This window comes from Gobio gobio (genome assembly GCF_949357685.1).
Source record: "Gobio gobio genome assembly, chromosome: 15".
Classification (NCBI taxonomy): domain Eukaryota; kingdom Metazoa; phylum Chordata; class Actinopteri; order Cypriniformes; family Gobionidae; genus Gobio; species Gobio gobio.
The window spans coordinates 34,587,903-34,607,072 of record NC_137108.1 but is presented as its reverse complement, the minus strand read 5'-3'; the positions used below and the strand labels follow the sequence as shown (position 1 = coordinate 34,607,072).

Below are 19,170 nucleotides of genomic sequence, written 5' to 3'. Positions count from 1 at the left end.
TAGGCTAAATAAAACTCATAGCTTGTTGCCTCTTGTCCAAAACATGTCTCAACATGTTCGAGCATGTCCTTATATATCCCTGAATGTCTGTTTCACAGCCCACTGAATTAAATGGCACTACCTCATCCTCATTTTTTAGGCTACTGTCTGACACAGTGTTTCACCACTGACACTGTTTGCACTAGGCCGGGACATGGTTTACCAATGGCTGTGTTTTTCTTTAAAGTTCCATTTAACTAGGCGGGTAAGTATTTATATCCTTATAATGTGAGGCCTAACATGAGGGAATAAGCGGAGTATTATTCCCCAATTGCTCTACTTCAGCTTTATGACAGTAGTTGCTCCCCTGATGCCTTTTGAATAGCGTAGGCCAAAAATGTCTCTCCTTGACACACTGCAATGAAATATCACCTTCACTTAACAGGGTTAATGCCATTATTTATATACATGTTCTTAAAACAAATTTACACGACAATTGAAATTGTGTGCAATTATAATACTTGTTTTCAAAGTTTAAGTTTGACATTGACTTTTTCCCATTGGCAAGTGATTCTCTTTAATGTCATAAGAATATGAAATCTTAAATGCTACCTAATATTTACTAATTCTTATTTAATTAATAAAAATGCATAGCATGCACATAGATCAGTCAGATGAGCTCTAAATAAAAACAAAGCATTCATGTTCTCTTATACTTCTAAAAAGTGGATGAATTGATTGATTGCCCAAAAGGCAATGGCATAAAAAGATTCAAAAGCACAATGGTGAAAGGAGAATTTATGGATCATTCCGCTAACCTAGTTACCAGTCTTGACCATAAACAACTATGCTAACTCATGTGGAGCTCTTAAAATTGGCAAAGGAATGAACCTATTGCAGTGACAACTTTAAATCAATGCCCAGTTTCCCAGACAAGGCTTAAGCCTAGCCTCAGACTAAAATGTTTGAGCTGTTTGATCTGAAATCAACGTGCACTGACATATCTTAAAATATGTCAGTGCCATTGTTTTGTCTCAAGATGCGCACCAGTAATGCTTTTTTTTTTTTCTAAGGCACATTTATAAAAAGAATATCCTGATTTAACCAAGGCCTAATCCTGGATTAATTTCTAAGCCTTGTCTGTAAAACCACTTCACAATGGGAAATCGCAGTATATATTAGTCTACTAATCAGTAGTAATCCTTTTTAACGTCGCATCCCTTGATCAGTTCCCTTACATCGCAATAGCAGCTCCTTGATGTTTACAAAAACAATGACATGGATATGGCTTTATGAAAGGAAATAGGATTCGATCTCCAGGGGCAGCATGGGTGGGTTAACAAAAGAGCCTTTGTCTGTTACCTTTAGTGTCACACTAAAAGAAAGGCCATTGTGCTTTAGAAAGGATCCTTATGGTTCATGTCCTGGAACTGCAATGGATCCATTTCCTCAGATTAAGAGTCAGCACACATTCAGACCACAACAGTGCTTCACTTGAAGTTTCGCCACTGACCACTTTCACCTCTGCTTCGTTGATATAGAAAATCCTTACCATTTGAAGTAAAAAGATGCCCATAAATACATGCTCGAGCTGTCAAAATATGACCACAACAACTTCAAAAAAGGTAAAAGAGGTCTAGAACACATGAAGATGGGTTTTGTGCTTTTTTAATCACATGGAAATACATGCCTCCATCCCTGAAAATAGAGTTTTACAATTAACAAGGAGACAGAAAAATCGTTTTAGAGAGAAGAGGTCTCACTTTTTTTGTACAATGTTTTTAGGCACTTGGAATTACAACAGCAAACGTTCCGTTCTTCATGACAAAAATATAATTTCTTTGGTCCTTTAAAAAAGTCCAAAAAGCAAAACAGAGGTTGATTGAAACCACAGTCTGGCAAAAAAGAACAACAATATATAGCTTCACAACGCAGAATGCAGCCTTCTCTCACACTTACATAACCTGCAAGAGTTTAACTGAATCTATAATGAGTTTGAGAGAAAAAACAACAACTTCTTTCCCCCCCCTGCTACATGTGAAAAAGATCTTCGTTCACTCTGCAGAACAGAATACGTAAGGATCGGCTCAAATTAGACATACAGCAGTGAACAGTCATTCGATATATGTCACATTTAGCACAAAAACAATTGTGTTTGTTTTGTAAAAGCTCCTCCTAAACGTCCATTTTTGTGTTTGAAAAAAAAAAAAAAAACAAGTTTATATATTCACTTGCATATCGTCTTCACCACATGGGAAGGTACAAGGGCTGAACTGGATTTTTATCAGAGGTCCTCTGCAGGGGTCAGTTGCAGGGCAGCCACGTTGGGTAGGAACTACTGCAGGTGTGCACCAGCGGCTGTACGTGAGCGACGTAGTAGTTGCTGAAGTTGATGTCTCGCACGTAAGGTGCGGGCTGGTAATAGCACGTGACGTTGGTAACCGTGGGGATGGCGTTCTGTTCAGCCAGCACCCTCAGTGCGAGCATGGAGATGAGATTTAATGTCTGCCGTCGTTCGTGTCCCATTAAGCAAACCGTACTCTCATTGACCACGTGGTATAATGTGACCAGACAGTCATACCGTTTGTGCTCCATTCCGGCAAAGTGATTCTGCAGGTACGCTTCGAGCTTTCGCTGTTGCTCGCCTATGTCTGAAAAGTCAATGAAGAACCGAGAGCACATGTACCGCTGGAGCGATTTCATCTCCGATTCGGAGGTCGGACGAAACCCTCGCACCAAAAGGTGGCAGTATTTTAAGAGACCGCCTCCACGGATCTCCTCCGGGTTTCGTGTCGCGATGACCTTGTTGCACAGATGGCCGAGAGCTTCCTCAAAGTCCCCGTACATGCTCTCGCCCAACACCGTCGGATGGAAGCACTCCGACATTGGCGTCTCTGAACAACGGTCGAAGAGAAGAAGGGAGTCCAAGACTATCTGGAAGGAGTCCACGCTGAACTCAAATTGCCGCCTCAGAGAGTCTACAAACTTAAGCTCAACATTCTTGCCGGTGTTGTTGGAGAGCGAAATGAGGCTCCAGCGGTCTGTGTCATTGCAAACCTTCACCAACTTCTGCACATAGGCCTCCTTCAAAGTAAGTGCTGAGATTCTTTCCTTGCTGACGCCCTCGGGAAGGAAGTCCAGAAGGCTGTCGAGAACCACATCCTTAACCACACGGAAAGCCTGGTCATCTGACAGTGAAACGCCAAAAATCAGGTCCAAGTCCTTGTATCCGAGCCCCGTGTCCTGGTGCAGAACGTGACTGGCAGCAGAGCCGTTCAGCCTCACATCTCGAACCGTGATGCCTCGCTCCTCCAAACGTGCCCGAACCACCTGCAGAAAAAGTTTAAAATCAGAGATCAAATATTGTTTTATTTATTGGATATGTAAGTGTACATATTTTCCCCTATTTTTACATTTAGATCATCTTTGCTCTCATCTAATACTCACTTCAAGTTAATCTTTAAAAACGCTAATAATTCAACACTGTCAAATCTCAAAATCATTATCCATTTTTCATACTGTACAATATAAGGTTGTGATTCTTTTAAAACATTTTATTACAATTTTATTATCGGCCAGCTTTCAGTTATTCGCAACATCAAAATAATTTTCAGCTTACCATATCAGCCAAAACTTAAATATATCTAATCAGTAACATCTACTCACTACATGAGCAAGTAAACACTGGAAAACATAATACCGCACTATTTACTGCCTTATTTGAACAATTTGAGGATACTTTATTCTGCCACCGCTGCATTTAGATAATTACCTTCTTAGCTAAAAAGCCAAATAAGACAAGCTAGGCTTCAGCGTTGTATAGTAGTGCATAGACTCACAGATTTCTTGTATTTATTCCCCCTCACACAGAGAACACCTGAGAATCACAGTCGGTCTATAGTCAGTGATCCATAACACATAAATGCACTATAATTCGCAGCTGCTGTCATTTTGTCTATTTGTTGCTGTGATTCAGGCTGTTGAAATGTAGAACACTGACAGCCGTATTCTCCAACTAAACCACCCCTGAGAGACTTTTAACTTAACATTATTTACGATAATTGGTCTTTTACTGTTAATCTTCTGTGCTGAATGCATTTATTTGCCAATTGGAAGTTATTATACATGTGCACACACTTCAAAAGCAAAAAACCTCACCTCAACAAATTAACTATTAGGTTTAAAACCATTTTACTTTTCACTACCAAGCATGTTCCTAATGCTCCCGGTCTCTTTTCATGCATAGACTACAGCTAAAGCTGATCGTAAAGACCAGTGTTAATGTGTTTATATGGAATGTGCACTGTAGACACACATCTGTGCATCAGCAGGAATAAATCCACGGAGACTTGGAAACATGCACCACTGCGTACAGCTGCACAACGTGCTAAAAGTCATTATACAAAACTACTCGCTTAAGAATACATGAAACTACAGAGGCAGTTGAGATTTCACATTCACATGAAGGTCTTATTAATCTTGAATGTGAAATCTGAAACGCATTCACAAATGCCTAATTCAATTAAGGCGAAAACGTTGATTTTGGCACCACATTTAATGCAAGCCCAAGCTGATTTATATGCTATTTATATTTGTTTTGCAACCATTCAGAGATTAAAATGTGCTTAAATCAAACTCATTAACTCCATCCTGAATGCCGTAACCTTCATTTTCCACAGCTCTGTCGGATTAATGTCAATCAGATCACCTACCCTCACTCCTGTCAATCAAATCATTAGCCTTCTATTTTTACACATTAGGTCAGATTGCAGCAATTGACCAAGTAAACGCAGTGAAATCGAGCACACCTGCTGAGAACATATTATACTATACAGATTTGAAGCACAATTAAATCAACATGCAAATTTCAATATGACCGAGTGCAATTTATTTAACCACAAAGGGTGTGATTTATTTAAACAAAAAGTCTGTTTGCTTTATTTAATAATGGACTATTGTCAGTATGACCAGAAGTCAATGGTGTTTCAAAAAATATTGCCAACGACAAACAGAAACTCAAAAGGTTCTTTAGTTTCCACCAATGGCTTGAGGGTTTAACCGGATCGCCTTTCAGTGCATGTGAATATTATGATATTAAGATGACGCCAAGCCAAGTTCGCAATTGCATTCAAAACCTACATTTTAAGGTTCAACTGTACATCACAGCCAAATGTGCAATCATGACACCGTAGTCCATGTAATGACATGGTGCCGTGGCAAATCATTAAAGTTAAGGAAAATGAGTTAGTGAACGAACGGCCATCTTTTGTTAATTTTGCAATGGCATGTGGAGGCAGTGCAATAAAACATCAAAGTTGGCTTTTAAAGGTTTTCCATTAAATATAATGGGCTTCCTAGTTGGGTTTTATTGACAGTGCATTACTATCTGTTCAAACAGGCAGATGGAGTATTATGTAACAGAGATAGTCAAAAGCTTGACCGTTTATTACAGTCCACTCTATGCGGAGGAGAACTGGATCAAAGGAGGGAAAACTGACAGATTCCACAGTTCATCGTTTTTTCAGTTCATGTAGTTTGAACCATTATGGGCCAATCTTAGGCCAGTTTTTAAGATCTAAGGAATGTCACTGTATAAAGCATTCTTGTGAGAACACTGAAAAAAAGATGTCAGATGTACATATATGATTGATGGTCAACTTCCCTAAAACTGCTTCCATATGGGATCATATACATAAGATGCTGAAACGTATACATTTTGTGTTCAACTGCAAGCGCACTCTCCCTAAAGCACTTAAAACAAACCCTCTCTTGTTGGGTGAAGCCATACTAAAGGAAGTGATCTGGAGAAAAGATCAATATCTGCTTGCATGTGTAGATGCAAACCCACACTGCTTGTGTATGAGAACAAGAATTCTTTTCATTGAGAAGGGGGGCATTGATGCTGGTTATCATTGGACTAGCTCAAGCAGTGTTACATTGCACGGGATTAGGGTCGGTAATGAGTCACACTCAGTGTAGGATTCGTGAGAATGTCCAAGTCATTAACAAGTCACTTAAATTTGCTAAGTGCACAGTTTTCTGTATCTGCTGGAGGGCCAAAGGCTAAGAATGTTTTGCTTATCCTTGGAGGGTTGAGACATTACACCAATAGTTGGCCATGCAGTGACAGGCCAGAGATTGAGAAAAGTTTCAATTTTTTTTTCTTAGATTTATTCCTAGTATCTATGTAATACACTAGGATTTTTTTCCCCTAAAAGTAATCCAATAGTGCCTAGCATATTTTGAAAATCAATTTTCACTTTTGTATTAAATACTTATGCACATTCCTTTGCTACTAGACTATCAGTCTATATATAATGACTAACACCTATTCCATTGCACTTTTTTTGCCACTGAATTCTGTGAGCATCTGTGATTCGATTAGTAGGCCATGCATTTCATTAGGTTCTAGTAGGCCATAGTATTATCTATTTCAGTTTTACTACTATTTATGAGAGACTATATCTATCCCAGTTATAAGCAATCGCTTTTTACTTTATAGTTTAACAAAAAAAATCTTACAAATCAAATTTAAATGTTAGTAAATACACACTAGCGTCTGATAAATATGTATGTACTAGTGCATATTTCATTTTTGCACTGGGACAACTAGAATAGATGTTACTATTGAAACTTAGTTTACAACTAAGAAATAAATACTATTAGCAAATTATTAGTAAGTAAAACTGGAAGGTACCGGTTATATCTGCAACACACTAATTCGAAGTGAAAAGCTGATATACACTATCCCAACTTGTCACATTGGGATAGTGACTAGCAAGAGTCCTAGTGACTAACTGAATAGATATTAATACTGGAATATTAAATACCAGAATGTCTAAACAATAACTATTGAAACTGAAATTCTGCTCACTTTTGATTACTTGCTAGTGATTTAAAAAATAGGTTTAAAACATCCAACCATCATTATATAATACAAAAGTAAATAAAATATTATTATATAGACTCGTAAAAATGTATAGGCTTAACTACATTAGATAGGCTACAGTAATGTGCAGGGGGGGGGGGGAAAGTATTCAGAGAGATGCGCTTTCATAATGACCTGAACAATCTGTCGAGGTTGCACCGAAAGCGTCGGGAAGTTTCCACGTCCGTGAACTGGAACCGTCTCGCCAAGAATAGAGTCCAAACGTTGCACCTGCTCCCAAGACAACACGCAAAACCGCCGACACTGCTCTGACACATCACCGGAGGACATGTCGATGGAAAGCAAAAACAGCTTTAAAAGGCAAAAACTTCTGCTCTACTCCCGCACAGATATCGCTGTCTTTCCAACAGATGAAGCTCCAACGCAAAATTCGTCTGTGAAGAGCTCAGTTATTTCACGTTGCTCTCGTTATCAGCTATATATAAATCGACACGGTTCGTGAGGTCATCCAGCTGCGTTGGTGATTCACTATTCCCAATCCACACACAACCAAAAGACGCTGCAAGTATACAGTTATGCTAGAAACGCACCATCCGAATGGTCTTTATACCCATTAGATTTGCATACAGGCGTATTATTGGTTGAATAACTGCTCATGAATAATGTCATAGCACTTTCGTATTGGATTGGCGGAAGCGTGCAGCTGTGACACACCCACCGGTTTACACAGGCCTCGGTTATCACAGCAGTGCGTACCTATGGTGCGTACGCAGTGTAACTGTAAATGACTCACTTTTAAAAAGCGGAACCAGAAACAAAACAACAAAATAAGAATAACCATCTGTGAACTCTGGGAATTTGAACCTTATAGTCTTGTTTGGTAAATTCATATTATGGAAAATTGGTACATTGTGTTGTAGTCAATGTAGCCTATGCCTTTTTTTTCTTCCAGCTTGTGAACTTTTTCTATGCATCTTTTTTTTTTTTGGCATAGTAAAAAAACAAATATGTAGCTATAATTGCTTTTGCTTAGTAATTTTGTAACCTTTAACCAAGTTTAGTGTTTTATACACTTCCCTCAAATGTAAAATAAATATATTTTTAAATCTATAAAATATCCAGGTGGTTTAACTGAACTTGTAGGGTAATTAAAAAAACAAAACAAATATCCCCTCCAGACATCACATTTGACCATTTCTGTGTGCGTGTGTATTGTTTGGTAAAATGTATATTGCTAATAAAATAATACTACTGCTAGTATCATTAGCAAATCTACAATGATCATAATGATGCATACTCTTATTTGCAAAGATTTTTTTTACCATGCCTTAGGCCATTAATAGAGATACATGTTTTAAATTGTACACTCTAAAAAATATGCTGGGTTCAAAATAACCCAAGTTGGGTTGAAAATGGACTAACCCAGCAAATGGGTTGTTTTAAACCAGCGATTGGGTTGTTTTAACCCAGCAATTGGGTTGTTTTAAGCAAACATTTAACCCATCCACTGGGTTAAAACAACCCAATCGCTGGGTTAGTCCATTTTCAACCCAACGTGGGTTATTTTTAACCCAGCATTTTTTAGAGTGTATTTTTATTATAGATACATTTACATCTTTATTAATCTTTTTTTATTATATGAGCCAATAATTGAATGTGACATGTTCCAGCGGCATAACTAAGCAAAGATTGTACAAAATACAACAGGCTGTTTCTTCACTGGTCCCAAATGAGAAAGAGAGAGAGAAAACCATAAACCCCATAAATCAGGAGGAAGCATCTGAACACAGGGACATTTAGGGAACTAAATCAGACTCGCAAATCTAAAAAAAATACATCTGGAACCATCAACTCCTTCTGATGTTAAAACTACATGTGATGTGTACAAATACTGTGTGACCACATATAGCTTATTACAACTGGGACTGTCCAAAATCTGAAGTTATATCTCCTCTCTATTGGGGAATGAAGAATACATTGTTAAATGTCTTAATTCCCAATTATATAATGAGTATAACGTTAACAGTATGTTTGTGTGGGCTGCCTAAGAAAACATCCAAACATCTGTTCAGATTGTATTCGGCTACTCAGAGTGTGAAAAGAAAGGCTGCTACGCACGATTCTCTGCAGCGTGGCATTTGTGGATGACTCACAGCTCGCAAGCTGTTGATCAGTCTTGGGGGCAACAGTAGAGGGGTTAGTCATAATAGATTAATGTGTATGTGATCAGAGAGCTGAACTACATACCATTTCAATAGGGGAGGTCCTGACGGTGTGATGTCAATTTTCAGTTCCCCTGGCAACAGCATCCCCCGTCGCCAGGCAGCACAGAAGAGGGAGCCCTCATCTGTGTTCTGAGCGGGTGGTGATATGAGACACCTGCGTCATTGGCCTAAAAATAGCTTGCCTTGAGGTAGGAGAGCATTGTTGGTGACAATCCAGGGCTGGAATGATTTAGAAGGTTCGCAGGACATTCAAATTCACCTCGCTGTCACTTAGGCCCAGCTGGGTGGACGTGGATCTGTAATAGCAATCCGTCAAGCACACTTCTGGGTGTATCTATTCGACTTAATGCATGTAGACAAATACCTTTAGCTTAAAGAAAAGTAGCCTTTTTTGTAAACAACCAGGAGGCTGTTCCCAGCTTCACACCCAAGAAAGGGTGCATCTAAATCCCGAAACTGTTTATAAAGGATTCACATCTAGTCTTTTTGTTTGTAATGCAGTTCTGCCGCCCTTAAATCTTTTAACAACACCCCAGACAGATGGATGTGCATATTTTCTTTTATTATTTGATTACCCCGAACGCATAAGTGCTGACTAGGAAAAAAACAATAGGCAAAAGTCGTCAGGGTCCTTAACCTTGGTTAGCAAATCAGTTACTTAAAGTTTAGTCTAGAGCATTTAGAGCATTCTTAACACATCTGCCATAACAGATTCAGATCATATTGAATTTTACAACCAGCCTTCCGGTGTTATTGAGCTTTTCATGGTCGGTTCTGACAATGACTTACTCAAATCATCAATGGGATAAACACAACGGGCTCAATACAGTACAATAAAATGTGTTGTACCATAACTAGTCTGCAGTATGGAATGCATCAGACCACATCAGTCACTTGATTGGTGGATTGATTGTCATTTCAAGCTGCTGATAATTAAGAAAATAAAGAAAAAGTATAAAAAAGTCCATTCTTGTAGGCAAAAGGCCTATAAAAGAGCATACAGATCCCTCACTAGGGTGACACAAATCCTGGAGAATGTCACAAGACTGACATCTCAATGTGACTAAGCAGGGTTTGACATGATGATCATGAGTACATATTATCCATACTTCATTAAAGCTCGGGTGAGGCATAAGGCTTTGTGAATAGGGTCGAAATTACAGACTTATGACGTATATTACATAACACTGCAAGCTAATAGTTGGCAGTTCATCAGTTCACTCCATTCTTCTGGTCTGAGTTGACTGGAGGTCAGAACAATATTTCACGACAGCAAAGCTGAAAAACAACCAGTCAGAGTAAGAAAGGTACAAAAGAGGTTTGAAAGGTTGAAAACAACAACAACATTTCTGGTGCGCATCTTGAGCAAAACAATGCCACTGACATATTTTAAGATTCTTTGTTCTGCTGAACACAAAAGAAGATATTTTCAAGATTATGGGTAACTAATTTCCATTTTCTACCAAAGTATGGAAGAAAAAAGTAAATGCAGCCCATCAACTGTTTGGTTACAGACATTCTTCCAAATATCTTCTTTTGTGTTCAGCAGAAAAAATAAATTCATACAAGTTTGGAACAACTTGAGGGTGAGTAAATGATGACAGAATTTTCATTTTTGGGTGAAATATCCCTTTCATATGACACTTAATATGCACCTGAGGAGGAGAACTGACTTCACTAAAATTATTTTGGAAACAGTTTGGTATTTTATAAAAAAAAAAAAAAAAAAAAAATCTAATTAAATTAATTAACATATTTAAGCGTGAATTACATGTGGATTAAAGTGCAAAAAAGTTTCAAAGTTCAGTTTTTTTAAATAAGTCTCTTACCCTCATTATGACTGCAATAATTCGATCCAAAAATATAGTAATATTGGGTAATATTATTTCAATTTAAAATAAGCTGTTTTCTATTTTAATATATTTTAAAATGTAATTTATTCCTGTGATGGCAAAGCTGAATTTTCATCATCATTACTCCAGACTTGTCTGGACTTGTGTCACATGATCCTTCAGAAATCATTATAATATACTTATTTGGTGCAAGAAATATATCTTATTATTATTATCATCAATGTTGAAAACAGGTGTGCTGCTTAATATTTTTGAGAAAACTATGATTTATTTTCTCAGAATTATTTAATTAATAAAAAGTTCAAAAGCAATTATATGACATGGAAATCTTTTGTAACAGTATAAATGTTTTTACTGTCACTTTTGATCGATTGAATGCATCCTTGCGGAATAAAAAATATTAATTAATTTTAAAAAATCCTACTGACCCCAAACTTTGGAATGAACAGTAGTATACTTTTTGAGGATGATTTTTAGTGTAGACAACAACGTTTGTTTGTTTCGTTTTGGTGTTACTATGGCATTCTTTTAACTATTGTAGAACTTGCTCCTGTTAATGTTTGATACGACCCACAGGTTCTTATCTAGAAGTCCCATGATACTGTTCAACTTCTGGAATCATATTATGTAAGCTTATCTGTGACGTAAAAACAGATTCTCGCTGACTGATGGACTTACGGAACACGGAAGTAAACATTTTTACACATTTGATGCATTTTTACACATTTGGTGCAGTAGCTTATTACGATCAGTTTGAAAGTGGATCTTATCTCAGGTTTAGCTTTGTTTTCATTTCCATAATGTTACATTTCCAGATAGCTCATAGCTCGTTATTGCATTAGTACAGTACACACAGGCTTCTTGTCTACCTGGTCATGGTGTACAAAACCTTAATTCTCCATGAAACCACACAGACAAAGGAACAGCCCAACCCATGATAATCTCCCTTCAGGCCCTGTAACACTCTACACTTAAGGTGGCCAGTCTATGAGATTTATTACTAGCTTATTTTTGTCATGTTTGCTTTAAATTTGCGTCATAGACAAGGTGTGTCACCCGCATATTTTCTTCAATTAACTAATCTTATGTATTTACTAAGAATTATTTTTTGATATAGGGTTGACTTTAGTTCAGCCCTATATCATATTCAGAGTTAGTGGGGGGGGGGGGGTGCCTTGTAACAGTTGCTCTTTTAAGCACAAGGGTCAAATTTACTGCAGGTGTCTTGTTGCGTAAGGACATCTGCATTTGTATGTTGCTGGAGAAATGAAAAGTGTGGGCGGATATTCACAGATGAAAAAATTACTGGTGTAGACAACGGTCATTCTTGGAGGATTTATACACATTTGTTTTCTCTTTCATGGCAAATCATATGTAAAAATATTGTTTATGTAATACAGCTTAGGAATCCAACTGGTTATACACCATTCATAAACAGTGAGAATGCAAATCTCAAGAGTTACATTAATTGATTTTGTACCAAATATCACATTTCACATCACACTTCCTAAGGAAAAGTAACCCCCGAATGGAACATCCCAGATCAGGGAGAGAACCCCAGCCTTAAAAGGAACCATATCAGGAGTTACACAACAAGTGCACATCTGTCCTCATATATTCGAGCTGGTTGCAGTCAGCCTACCTCACCAGTGAAACAGAAGAAGCAATGATGCATACTAAAGGCCGGAATTGACCACCAGAGGAATCCTCCAGCAGGCAAGGAACTCTGCCAACTGTCACAGTCTCACTGCCAGTGCAGACGTCATGTAAGCTCCTATTTAAGCAATATTATCCTGTAAAAAAAAAAAAAAAGAAAGACATTTTTTTTCTTTTTTTTCTCTCATTCAGACAGACAGTTGTGTTCAGAATTATTAGCCCCCTTGGTAAAATATGAACAAAGAAGCCTGCAAAAATAAATCTTGATCTTTTATAAAAAATCTAACCTTTCATTGAAGTAAAATAATTGAAAATTTGGGGGAAATCTCTTTATGAAATAAATGTTTTTGTTGGACATAATTATTAGCACCCTTTAATTCAATATTTTTTTCAACATCCTTTTCCCAAGATAACATGCTCTTAGTCTTCTTCTATAATGCCTGATGAGTTTGGAGAACACCTGACAAGAGGTCAGAGGCCATTCCTTCATACAGAATCTCTCCAGATCCCTCAGATTCCCAGCTCCATGTTGGTGCTTCTTCTCTTCAGTTCAGCCCACTCATTTCCTGTAGGGTTCAGGTCAGGGAACTGGGATTGTCATGGCAGAAGCTTCATTTGGTGCTCAGTGACTCATTTTTGTGTTGATTTTGATGTTTGTTTTGGATCATTGTCATAATGGAAGATACAACCCACGGCTCATTCTAAGAGTTCTAGCAGAAGCTGTCAGGTTTTGATTTTGTATCTGCTGGTATTTACTAGAATCCATGATGCCATGTATCTGAACAAGATGTCCAGGACTTCCAGCAAAAAAATAGGCCAACAATTTCACAGATCCAGCAGTATATTGAACCGTGGACATGGGGTACTTTTTTATATGTTTGTTTGCACCAAACCCATCTGGTGGGTTTGCTGGCAAAAAGCTCTTTTTTTAGTTTGATCTGACCACAGAACCAGCTCCCTTTTGAAGTTCCAGTCGTGTCTGACAACTGAATATGCTGGGGTTTTCTTTTAAATGAACAACTTGAGGTGATGTAGGTCTTGTTTTAGAATTTCTTTAGGCTTTCTGACCCCAAGACTCAACTAATCTCTACAATTCTCCAGCTGTGATCCTTGGAGAGTCTTTGGCCACTCAAACACTCATCCTCACCGTGCATTGGGACGATATAGACACACGTCCTCTTCCAGGCAGAGTTTGCTTTAGCTATTTTCTTACATGCGGCCACTTTCTATTTTGTGAAGCTCATCAATCTTTTGCTGCACATAAGAAATATATTCTTTGGTTTTACACAATGTGATGAATGATTAGGGGATTTGGCCTTTGTGTTTCCTCATATTTATACTCCTGTGGAACAGGAAGTCATGACTGGACAGTTTCATGCTCCTAGTCACCCTGGTGTGCTATAAAATGTGACTGTGAATGCAAATATACTTCAGAGATATTTTACTCATAAAAAATTCTAGAGGTGCCAATAATTGTGTCCAACGTGTTTTGGAGAAAAACATTTATCATTATGTGATTCCCATTTGAATGACAGGTGACGAGAACCAATCAGATTGGACAAAATAACACACATCCAATTCTGATTCGCCAGGGATGCAGCGACCTGCGTCCGGAGGAGGATCTTTAAGAACCAATTAGAGACCAGCTTCAGGTCACATGCTGCCCGTGTCCCTCACGTATGAAACCGCATGAAACATATTGAAGAACATATAAAATAGTTAACCATCAAAGCCAGTTTTTATTAAATGCTGAGGCTCTTACTAACAGCCGGCACATCGTATGAGTAAACTATTTTATTTTTATTTCACTTTTATATCATTTTTGTTTACATGTATATTTCTGGAATTTTGATGGGGAGGGGGGGGGGGGAAGCTAAATGCAAAATGCTGTGCAGTGTGAGGTTGTAGAAAAACACAGAAGCTTTGATTTGCAACTATGTTCTACGCCTTCTCTATTGGATCCGACAGGTACGGTGCAACACACTTATGTGAGTAAAAAAAGTTTTTACTGTATCACTATTGCTTTGTTACAGAACGTTTGATATGTACAAATTATATGTCTAATCAAAATCACCAGTGACCAGTGATTTCTGATCATGTAATGATTCATGTAGCCCTACAGTCAGATGTTGTCGTCTTGTAAGGGAAATTTTGAACATAGCAAACTATATCAAACCATATAAGGCGTTTTTAATTAGTTCACTTCAAAATTAAAATTTCCTGATATTTTACTCACCCCCATCTCATCCAACATGTTCATGTCTTTCTTTCTTCAGTCGAAAAGAAATTAAGGAATTCAACATCACTGACTTCCATGGCCACCAAAATGTTGAAGGTCCAAATCAATGCAGTTTCAAAGGGCTTCAGAGGCTCTGCGCGATCCCAGACAAGGAATAGGGTCTTATCTAGCGAAACGATCGGTCATTAAAAAAATAAAAATAAAATAAAGAGTATACTTTTTAACCTAAATTGCCATCTTGCGCTGCTCTGCAATGTGCCAAGGATTGCGTAATCACGTCGGAAAGGTCACGCTAGATGTAGCCAGAAGTACCACCCCCGTGTTTACAAAGTGCGCGTGCGAAAGACTAAAAACGTACAACAACAACAAAAAAAGGTAAAATAACGATGTCGGACAATTTTGAAGTTGAAGATGGAGTGTGTTTTGGTAAAGGGCATTTGTATTAGTCCTCGTACGTTCGCATGGGGCGGTACTTTTCCGACTACATCTAGCGTGACCTTTCCGACGTGATTGCGCAATCCGTGGTACATCGCAAGATGAGCAATTTAGGGTTTTTTTGCGCTAGATAAGACCCTATTCCTCGTCTGGGATCACGCAGAGCCTCTGAAGCCCTTTGAAACTGCATTGATTTGGACCTTCAACATTTTGGTTGCCATGGAAGTCTATGATGTGGTTTCGACTGAAGAAAAAAGACATGAACATCTTGGATGAGATTTAATCCTTTAAGCTTATATAAGATGTTTTAGTTAAATATAAAAGGAATTCTAGTTTTCTGTAGTAAACACATTTTTGTTTGATAAAGCTTTGATACTTTTCTCAATATAACTAGTGTGTTCGTTGTCTGTAGCCTTGAACAAGTTCTCACAAAATTCAAGGTGGGACAGCTGCAGATAACACCAACTAAGGAGTTTGTTATTGTGTTATTGGTCCTCACCCATTGAAATGAGAGTATAAAAGAAGAGGGGCTTTGGTTTTTGTCTTTTCTGACTGCACAACCTGCATGTCCGAATTGACCTTCTTGGCAAGAATAAAAGCTTTTTAAAGACACTTTGCTTGTGTTTTTCAATTCCAGCTTCGCCATGATAATTATTAAAGTTTCTTTTTTCCACGAGTCTCAAAATCGTTAATTGTCAGTAAATCAAACCAGTGACTAAACGGTCAACTTCACATTGTTTCTCTTAGTAGGATGAACATTTATTTAAACTGTAATTAAATTATATATAGAAAGCGATCAAAGAACGCTCCATTTACAATCGCTGGAACGGTCAATCAAACAGCGCAAGTGTTCTGGACTCTCGCCAAAACTCCTGTTAGAATCAACAAATCTCATATTTACATTGTGTTCGCACTGTTACTTATGAGGAAAGCATTCGTTAGTGTGCAGAAATCGACTTACAATGTGTTCAGCTACTGGATTCATGTGCTCAACATGTCTGTGCATTCATGCGCTCAACATGATCTGTGATCGGCTAATGCTCATCACTGCAACCTTTCATGCCACCATCTGAATATAATGCTCTAGATCTAAATATAATGCTATAATCAATACTTTTCACAATTAGTAAACCTTGAGAACTGTAATAGTAAAAAGTGCTAAAAGTTTGAATGAATTCCGTGATACTTAGCTATTTCTAAATGCAAAGATGTTAGCCAATCACAGCAGTGGGCCTTTAAACTGAAGAGTGTAGAGTAGTTTAGTTTATTGATTTATAAAGCACATTTAAAACAACAGAGGTTGTAACCAAGGTGCTGTACAAGAAAATTTAAACAAAATCAAAACAGAATTATATATTTGATCTAAACCATTGAGGGCACATGAGAAAACATTTACACCATCAAAACATAAAGAATACAAATTAGTTTTTAAGGATGATTTAAAAGTAGCAACAGAGGGGGAAGATCTAATATTAGACTGTTCCAGAGTTGAGGAGCCGCCACAGAGAAAGCCTGAGAGCACGGATTTGAAAGAAAAAGTTGATTAGAAGAGCGTGGGGATGGTGAGGCATAATATACTGAGGTGCGAGCCCATGCAGAGCTTTAAAAACAAAAAGCAACATTTTAAAACCAATCTGGGAGCTAACCGGTCGCCAGTGGAGAGAGGCTAACATAGGAGTGATGTGCTGACGCTTTTTAGTGATGCTGCGTTCTGAACCATTTGCAGACGATTGACAGTTGAATTAGGCAGACTCGGGTACAGCGAATTACAGTAGTCCAACTTTGAGGTAATAAAAGCGTGAATGACAGTTTCAAGGTCTCTCTTCGATAGCATCATCTTCATTTTTGCAATAGATCTTAGCTGAAAGAAACAGCTTTTTACCACAGCTTAATCATCTGCTTATCAAAACTCAGGTTGGAATCGAAAATGACACCTAGATTCTTGACACAGTCATGAACATTTGAAGAGAGAGAACCAAGCTGATGGACTATGTCAGAGGTCAGATCTGATGGGGCAAAAATAATGATTTCAATAGAGTAGACAATAGGAAATCAGTAGGAGGGAGAGATATACAGATATATTTAAATACACTAATATTATACTTCCTCTTTTTCTTAAATTGCTTAAGATGTTCATACTTATTCAGGGTTTCTCCTCAGATTCTAACTCAGAGGACACATCCATCTTTGTGCAGCTTCCAGTCTCAGCACTACTGCCAAAGTCCATAATGACAACGCATTGTCTTCCAATAAAAACAGTGAGACGCTATGATTATAGAACTAAGTTCCATCTTTAGTGCTCTCAAGTAAAGAGCACTGACAACAGATCCAAGAAAAACCATGATGATCTACAGTAGTTGCTTGGCCAATTGAATGCTTAGTAAATCTTCATAAGGCATCTATTTGTGTAGCCCTGTGCTATCTATTCCTAAAATGTTCAACCCCCATGGATTAAATAAATAAGATAATATATACCTTCATAATTTCATTCCTGAAATCATGTTCCTCTTCCAAGACAACAAAATATAGACTTCTAAATCAGCATTTTTGACTAGTAATTCTTTAGCATCTTGTTTTAGGTATCTTTAGATATATTTACTTCTACTACACAATCACTTTTTGTTTTGCAGTGAAGGTTCGGGTTTGGTGAATCTATGGTAATTCAGTTGATCATTTTATACCATGCTAACCTCTCCAACCAACATCACGTAGCATCAAATTTAATCAGGAAGATATGAGTGACTCAGAAGCGGTTTGCGATGCCATGAGATCATTTTATGAGTCTGGTAGACAAGCACTCTATTTAGATTAGTTTAGCATCTTTACTGGCATCAACCTCTGTTTTGAATGAATCAGATACTGTGTGCATACACAAATAGAGCTAAATACACTCATCATTAGTAGGAGTGTAAGACCATGCGCATGTGTGGTTGTACGTTTGACGGGATATTTGTTCACATATTGCACACACGGATAAAACAACCACATTACTGGAAGTTAGCCTGAATCTCCCGTTACCTAGCTAAACACGACTAGATTTATGGAAACACTTATCAGGCCTTTCTTTATTGTTATTGCATCTGCTATGACCTATTTAACGTGTAGTCTGTTACATAAACTGAAGTGTCTCTCTTCATGAAAGCATACCTGTTAGTCACTGTAAATAGATGTGCTGTTAAAAAGATTTTATCGTATGTGTCCTAAAAGTAATAGGGGAATAACCAGATAAACAGGGACGCCATATCACACGTTGGGGAATTCGCTCTCACGTACATAAGTGTTTGTGGATGCTGACCTTTTAACTGATTTTATGGGGATTTTACAGGGTTTTATGAAGATAAGCAAATTATTTTGGACGTTAAAAAGAAGCTTGTATAATGTGTCACTACACTCTCTCAGATTTATGGGTTTTCATCACGGAACACTTTTTGTGTTCTCCATGAATGCACTGGGGGAAAATTCAGGAGGAGTTTATCATTTTCCGACTATGTCTTGTGCTCAAAAATGAAAATTCTGTAATTTATGTCGTTCCAAACCGGTATGACTAACTCTCTTCTGTGAATCACAAAGGGAGACGATTTTAATAATGTGTTGGGTGCCGGTTTTTTTTATAATGAAAGGAAGTCAGGGGGTGTCAAACTACAAAAATATATCATAAAAGTACCAACAAAGTGGTCAGTTGGAGTCTATGTTCCAAGTCTTCTGAAGTCATTTGATGCTTTGTGTGAGTAAGACAGTAAGTACTAAGTCAGGTTAGTAAGAAAAAGAAGGTAATTCAAATATGTGACCTGTCATAAGTTGCACGGGTATACTTGTGGCAAAAGTGAAAAGCTTTATTCAGCTTTTAGATGATGTATACATCTCAATTTCAAAACATTGACCCTTATGACTGGT

The 19,170-nt window shown here is 37.8% G+C and overlaps 1 protein-coding gene across 1 annotated transcript; it reads right to left on the bottom strand.

Annotated features, from left to right (window-relative positions):
* Nucleotides 1-1,623: 1,623 nt before the first annotated feature.
* Nucleotides 1,624-7,448, bottom strand: tent5ba (terminal nucleotidyltransferase 5ba). Its single transcript, XM_079837844.1, has 2 exons — nt 7,043-7,448; nt 1,624-3,309 (listed from the first exon to the last, which is right to left on the bottom strand). The coding sequence occupies exons 1-2, from the start codon at nt 7,196-7,198 to the stop codon at nt 2,284-2,286; spliced, it is 1,182 nt and encodes a 393-aa protein (XP_079693970.1). The 5' UTR covers nt 7,199-7,448; the 3' UTR covers nt 1,624-2,283.
* Nucleotides 7,449-19,170: the final 11,722 nt, after the last annotated feature.